This window comes from Melopsittacus undulatus, chromosome 10 (genome assembly GCF_012275295.1).
Source record: "Melopsittacus undulatus isolate bMelUnd1 chromosome 10, bMelUnd1.mat.Z, whole genome shotgun sequence".
Taxonomy (NCBI): Eukaryota; Metazoa; Chordata; class Aves; order Psittaciformes; family Psittaculidae; genus Melopsittacus; species Melopsittacus undulatus.
The window spans coordinates 13217212-13224798 of record NC_047536.1 but is presented as its reverse complement, the minus strand read 5'-3'; the positions used below and the strand labels follow the sequence as shown (position 1 = coordinate 13224798).

The 7587-nt window shown below is 48.5% G+C and overlaps 1 protein-coding gene across 1 annotated transcript; it reads left to right on the top strand.

The window, feature by feature from the left end:
* The first annotated feature begins 54 nt into the window (after window positions 1-54).
* Window positions 55-7555, top strand: CCNI2 (cyclin I family member 2). Its single transcript, XM_034066969.1, is given in 7 exon segments — window positions 55-150; window positions 1912-2046; window positions 2791-2865; window positions 3950-4090; window positions 5350-5580; window positions 6380-6758; window positions 7527-7555. Coding segments are annotated over 7 exon segments (1086 nt in total).
* The last annotated feature ends 32 nt before the right edge of the window (window positions 7556-7587 follow it).

Below are 7587 nucleotides of genomic sequence, written 5' to 3'. Positions count from 1 at the left end.
GCAGAGCGCAGCCAATGACCGGGGCGGAGCGGCGGGGATGGGCGGGGCGTCGCCATGGGAACGGCGGAGGGCGAGGGGCGGGGCTGGAGCCACTGCGGCGTGATGGCGCCGCTCGGGGCGGGGACGGGTGGTGCCGGCAGTGGGGTTCGGGTACGAGTGGAGCCCGTGGGGCTGACGGGGCTCCAGCGGCTCCGACACGGCTCCAGTGGCACTTTGCAACGCATCAAACTGAGCAGATGAATCCTTTCCGGCTCTCCCTGTGCTCAAATGCCCTGGGAAGTCGGGTTTGGATGCTCTGACATCCGGCGGCAGCAAAAGCCAAAGTCATGCGCGGTTCCTGCTTCCAGGGAACACGCACGTCCCAGAGTTCCAGCTTTAGAGCGGTTTTCAGAGGGTTCATGCCGCGCTGGGGTTTTTAATGGAGATAATGGTGTGAGCTTCCAGAAAGCACTGATGCAGAGCCCACATCCATCACTGCTTACAGAGACAAGCAGACATTTTATAGCTGTAATGTCTTCTTTCTGCTGTCAAAGACACCGGAACATAAGCATTGAAATGATCTGTTTAAGGCTGAGATGGTCTCGCTTCCAGGGTATTATTCGGAGATGGTTATTTCATACAAACACCTGCCTAGCCTGGAGAGTGGCATTTCCAATGCTGTTGTATGCCATTGATGGAAATATTGAACTGCTTTAAGGAGAACTGTTAATAGGAATGAATAAACCTCCTAAGAACAGTCACCTCTGAGCTGTTGTACCGAAACAATAGACCCCTGCTTGCCAGAAACTGGCAACGAGGTGATAACAAATTGCATTTAACAGCTCTGCAAACGGAGAGCTGAGCGTGCGGAACGAGATAAACTGCAACAGGTACTGCTTGCTCCAAGGTTACTCAAGCAAGGCTTCGGACAGACTGGGAGGGGAAAGCTGGGCTGCACCTTGTGTAGCAATGGGATGGCTTTCATCATGAGCTGCCCCTCGGGGAGCACGGGGGACAGGATCGCTCTGTGTGCAGCAAACACGTCTGTGCCGCTCCTGACTTCGCTCTCAACGCTAAAACGGCACCATGGGAGGAAATCAGTCTGAGTACGAGGAGCTGGGCATTGCTTTATCGTTCTCTTGGTTTGACAGCGGCTGCCACCAGGGAAGCTGGCTCACGGAGCTGCTGTGAAGCGCCCTGGACCTCCAGACAGCCAGAGGCTCTCACCCTGTCCATTTGGAAGTCCCTAAGGGACCGCAGGGATGCAGTGCTGGTCCTGCCATCTCATCCACCTGAAAGCAAAAGTCATCCTCCGTGGCCTAGCTTAAGGAATGGAGGGGAGAAGGGCCTGTGTTTGTCCTGCTTTATATCTTTGTGATGCTCTGTATAAACCAGGTCCTTTATGTTTTGGTTTGACTCCCATGGTTTGGGAGATGTGGTGGGGCAAGTAAGAACAATAAATCAATGGTAAACATATAAATATGACACATTATTAATTGTGCTTGCATGAAATTGAAGGGCTGTTAAATCAAAACCTGCTCCTGACTCCAGGAGGCTTCTGGAGGGGGAAATAACAAACACCCTCAGCACCTTGTCTGTAAGAGTTCAGTGTGGGCGTCCACATGCACTGTGCAGGGAAAGGGCTGGGTGCTTCCCCATTCAGTGCTCCCGTACAGCCCAGCACCAGGCCCCCGTGAGTACAGGTAGAGCCTGACTGGGTGGGCAACACCACCGAGTGTGCTGAGCTGCTCCAAACCTTGCCCTTGCCCTCACTCTATAGACACAGCCAACAGCTTTCTTCATTCCAAGCCTGCAGACATCTGAACTGGTAATTAGAGCGCTTGGAATGAGCTGAGCCTTCCTTTGGAGATTTGTTAACAAAATCATCAAAGCACTAACTGTGTTTTCCTGCTGACTTCTTCTTCCCCTCAGGGCACAGATACCTCTCTGGCATGGTACAGGAAAGCAGTTCTGTGGATTGCAGAAATGAGCTCTCAGTTCCACTTCTACCCCCAAACCTTTGCCTTGGGTACCAGCATCTTTAACCAGTTCCTGGCATCAGTAAAGGTTGAGAATCCTGGTCCCATTTTCCCTGGCTAGGTTATTGAGTGGGGATGTAAGAAGCACATAATCAGTTTATACACAAAGCAGGCGCTATGTTTGGCAGCAGATTTAGGGAGCAGACCAGGGCTTTGCTGGGCAGACTTTGAAGCATATATATTTATATATGAACTGAGTGTTTAATGAGGTTTCATTGATGTACAGCCCTCGGTAGGAGTGTTTGTGTGAACTGCAGTCCAAACGCTGGGCTAAGCACAAAGAACCCTCCTCTGGCTGCCTCTGCTCAACAGAAAACATCTGTATCATCACTTTCAGTGTTTTAGTTTGGAAACCACTATTTTTAACCAATGAGGCCAACTTTTCCTGCCCTTGAACCAACAGCAAAGTTAGGAGTTGGGCTGAGCCTTGCAGCTCTCAGTTCTATTCAGATCAATACTGAATATTAATAGCATATTAATTAGCATCGCAGCTGAGGAGCAACACTGCAGTGTAAGTACTGTGGCACTGCACAGTCTACAAACTGTGAGATACATGAATAAAACCTGCACTAAGAAGAGGACTTGTTTTGTTTCACCTTGGATTTCTTTGCTCTATCTCCAGCTTCTAATGAAGCTTTCTGCAGCTACACTAAGGCAGAAGCAACTGTAACTGAAATGAAGATTTGAAACCTGTGCATCTATTGTAGAATGACAATCACTTCCCCCAACACTGTCACCTTTCCTAGTCAGTGTTTTCTTCTTCTCCCTTCAGGCCCAATTAAAATATCCTCAGTGCATTGCAATTTCCTGCCTTATCCTTGCAGCAAAAACCAGTGAAGAAGATGAGGTCTGTATGTTCCATTTTCAACACACTAACCTCATCTCTTGTGTTCAGTCTGTTCATGTTTCCAGGTCTTTCAACAACTTGGCATAATGAAGTGTTGTTTACCCCAGGTAGTCCTTAAGGGCTGACAGTAACATTTTCAGGCCTGTTTCATCACTGTTTGGAAGAATTGTGACCTTTAGGGATGAAGGACTTGTGTTTGCTTTTATAATGGATGTGTTTCCTTCCTTCTGCCTTTAAAGCTCTCCCCTTTCTTCAGAATGCACAGCTCACAGTAAGGCTTAGTCTGGGGGGAACAGTCAAGATGCAGATGCACAGCTTTGTGTGCACAACATCAGAGTGCAGTGATTCTGTTGCTCTGGGTCCTGGAGGGTAAGGTAGGCACAACAGAGCAGAGGTTCTTCAAGGGAAGCTTAAAATAGATGAGTTTGCTCAGAGTCAAAACCAGTTTCTGAACCTAGGGAGGAAGTGACTCAGGTCTGTGCCTCAAGGTGAGCATGTTAAAATCAGCACCTAGCCCTGTGAGAGTGAGATTACACAGGCTAACCTCTCCTTCAGTTACGACCACTAGCCACAAGCATTTCAGACTGCGTTCCTGTTCATTCTGTTTCAGAAAAGAACAGGAAACCCAAGGGTTAGTGTCAGACATGGATGTCTTCAAACCACCGCCCAGGTGAAATGCTCATCAGAGCCTTTCTTAGGACATGCCTTGCTGAGGCTGCTCTTCCTGTCACCTGAGAAGCAGCTGCATCAATGACTACAGGAAACAAGACAACCACCAAGGGCCCATAGGACAGGCCAGCAGGAAGCCTCCTCCTGGCTTGTCACAGGAGCAAACCCAATGACACTGGTAGCAGGGACTGTGCCTCACTGATGCAGTATTAAGGGAGCTCGTGGGGTAAGCCATCACCTGTGGGGTGATGGGCATGGTTCATGGCATCAGTGGGCCTCATTTAGGACAGCAGTTACCTAGGAAATGCTGCCTGAGCTCAGCACTCTGGAGGTGTATAAATTTGTGGAGATACAGAGAAACACACAGATGTAGGACACTGGCTTCTTTATTATTTGTAATGATTTCTTTTTACAGGTAATACCATCGGTGAAGATGCTCGCAGTGTAGAGTGCTTGCAAACGCTCTCCAGCTGAGATCTTGTGAATGGAAAGAGTTATACTAGGTAAGCTTCACTGGGACCTTTACACAGCAACACCAATGGATTTCTTACACATTGTAAGCACTAAGGTTTGCAAACTGGTTTTCTCCAAAGAAACAGCTCCTTATCAAAGAAGACTAGAAAACACAGAGGCACACACATACACACCCCACACATCCACCCTGAGGTGCTCTGCAAGCTCCCTGTCCTTAGCTGTCTGCAAGCCTTTTGAAGAATGGTACAGTGAGGTTTATTTTCTTAATTTACATTTTAAAGTTTCTACTATTTAAAACCTTTAATTCTACTCAGAAAATTATTCCCCTCATAGAATCACAGAACGGTTTGGGTTGGAAAAGACCTTAAGATCAGCAAGTTCCAACCCCCTGCCATAGGCAGGGACTCCTTCACACTAGACCATGTTGCCCAAGTCCAGCCTGGCCTTAAAACGCTGCCAGGGATGGGGCATTTACCACTTCTTTGGGCAACTTGTTCCAGTGCCTCACCACCCTCACAGGGAAGAACTTCTTCCTTACGAAGAGCTTCTTCCTTCTTTAAAGGACAACTAAAACGGACATTAAAAAGATTCTCGTATGCACCACTATATGCCATTTTTATTTTCTTAAATACACACTGCAAAAATAATTCTACCTATTTCCCTCTATTAATACTGTACATAGAAAGCTGTCAGAGTTTTGCTACATTTCACACACAGGTTTTCCTTAAACCATTTTCCTTTTCATCCCGCTAATGATCCACCCCTGGTTCAGGCAATGAGACTACCCCAATCTGGCACTTAGTTCACATTGCAGGTACTAAATATTTGATAGAAACAAATTTTGTCTTCAAGAAACGATCATGTGCAAGTAAGGCAAAAATTATGTGATACAAACACATCCTGGATCCCTTTTCTTAAGGTTATGTGCAAATATTAAGCCATCTTAGGCTGCTGATTGTGAAAACTGCCTTTTTAGGTGCTTGTTTCCTTGGTAAATGCAGAGTGCAGTCGCTGTTATAGGTTCTATATCTGCTTCTATTCATATCTGCTGGCCTGAATTTAATCTTCCGGATAGCAATCTGGAGAACGCAGACACTTCAGAAATCGTTAGGAAACACAGACCTTGTACATTCATTTTAAGCTCAAAAAAAAAAACCCAGTTCAATGGTTGGCAAGTACAAACACAAAACACCCAAAAAAGTAAGGTGTGGGGGAAAACCCTTTAGGTTTCCTGATGTGAAATGAAATTAGTCTGTACTTCTGATTGATAACATAGGAAAACATACAAAGTCCACTGACCTCAGGGGGGGTTAATATATATATACTTTCTCTTCTCTCCAGTTCCATGCCACGGTGATGTCCAACTGGCCCCATCTACTACATGGGCTGCCTCAGAGAAATCCTTCCCTCCATGTCGCGCTCTTGACCAGACAGCTACAGCACTGTATGGCGTGCCACCAGCTATTGCAGTTTAAGGGCTCCACATTGGCCTTGGTGATCATCACCTTGGAGCTGGAGAGGCAGACTCCTGATTGGCTTCCTGTTATTACTGATCTGCTAAAGAAAGCACAGGCAGGAATCAAAATGGCCTTTGGTCACAAATCTTGAGGCCGGGACACTGATAAATTAAACCACAGGTGTATTTACAAACAACATTGCACTTTAACAGCCTCCTGAGCATCATGTGTCCATGTTCTGTTGCTGCATACCTCACCAGTGCTAACAAAAGATGGAATGAAACAGCACTTAAGGGATGGGAATGGGAGAGAGCCCTCCCTTGGGTAGAGAAGGGAGGCTTCCAAACTGTTTGGCCACAGGTAGCCCCTGACTCCCATTCTCCTGCAGTGGGAATGTCTGAGAGCACCTCTAAAGCTGCCCACCATGTCCCAGCCTCCCACTGGGCACTGCAGAAACCTCTAAGTACAGTTACATGGCTCTCACAACGCAATCAGTTTGGCTTCTGATGATCCACATTAGAGGGAAACTCTGGGCTTTGGTCTTTTAAAGCTGTTCTCCAGCTTCACCAGACACATGCCTGCTGAAGCACTGTACCTCGAAGGCTGAAGACCTGGGCTGTTGGGTTGATATCCACCCATTTGTGGTCTTGAATTTGCTTGAAGTAACCCAGCCTCCTGCTGCCCTCCTGACCAACGGCACCTCCTGAAAGGAGGCAGAGCTTACCCACCTTCCGTGTAGTGCTTCCGGAGCTCCTGGTTATATGGTCTGCATCAGGGTCAACGTGCATATTGCTGATATGGGGCATCAATGCAGCCTGTCCCTACCCTCCCCGTAACCCCATAATTACAGAGTTACAGGAGCAGCAGCCAGGAAACAGCCTGAACTTCTGTACAATCTGCATCTTTCCTTACAGGTTAACAGCACTGAATTCATCAGCTGCAGAGAGCATGTGGATCAAGAGCTCAAGTGCCTGCAGCCACCCAACACTGTTTGCATTGTCTACCCCATGAGCCAAGCCACCCAGGGCCATCCCAAGGCAAGGCCACCACACCACAACCCTTCTGGATGGAAGGATTCCCATCAAGCACGGATGAGGGCTTCTGTAAACCACCCGGGTTTAGCACCTTGCACACCTCCTACAGCCCAAATTCCTGATGACACCATGGGGACCGATGAACACTGCGATGGATTCAGACCCCTGCACAGTGAGGATGTGGGAGCAAGTGATGGGGGGTGCACATGGGTGGCTGGTGCCTCAGTGGAAGGCTGGGAGGAAGCCCTGAGAGGGACCAGTGGGGAGTTACTGCCTTGGAAGCAGCAACTGCAGAACCTGTCCCAGAGAACAGAGCAGACAACACAACACAGTGGAAGCGCTGCTGTTTCTCAATGGCACGTTCGTATTACCTCTCTATTTCTGATGTCCTTCCTTAGCAGTGTGTGCTGCCTCTTGGTTTTAACATCATGTAAATTCAGAGAGCTGGGGGAGGGACTTGGTCACAATCCTGCACCTCAGGGATCAAGTTGGCAGAAGGCTGAGAACTGCACCAGAGAGAATCAAAGGAACCAGAGACTGTTTTGGAAGCAGCTGTGATGAAGTGTGACAGGCTGAGCCTTTCATCCAGCTTATTGCATTGTCCTCTTATTAGAGCTAATCTCACTTGTCCCATGGGAGAGCCACAGGAGCTGCTTTCCAGGAAGGGGGAGCTCCCAGTGCTGCTCTGAGAGCAGTTCTCAGGTGGAACCAAGGTTTTCATTCAGCAGTGAGAAGGCTGGGAATCAAACCTCCCCTCCCTCTTCCTTAAGGCTTCCCCTGCAATGCAGGGCTCGGAGGTCTGTGCCCTTCCTGGTAAAGCCATTAAAGACTCAGTCCCAGTTCCTACCAAGCACCATTACCTTGGGCCCTCACCAACCAGCACGTGCTGCTCAGGGATTGTTACAGCCATCCTGGTTTACCACACAATACAAAAAGTCTCTGGAACTCCACCTCAGAACCCATGACCCCTCAGACCCAGCCTGGCCAGGCCCTGATGGCTTCTCACCTGGTCCTGCTTCCACTGCAGCCTTCCTCACCCACTGCCGGGATGAGTGATGTGGGGTGAATGTGCTCATCATGGGGTTCAG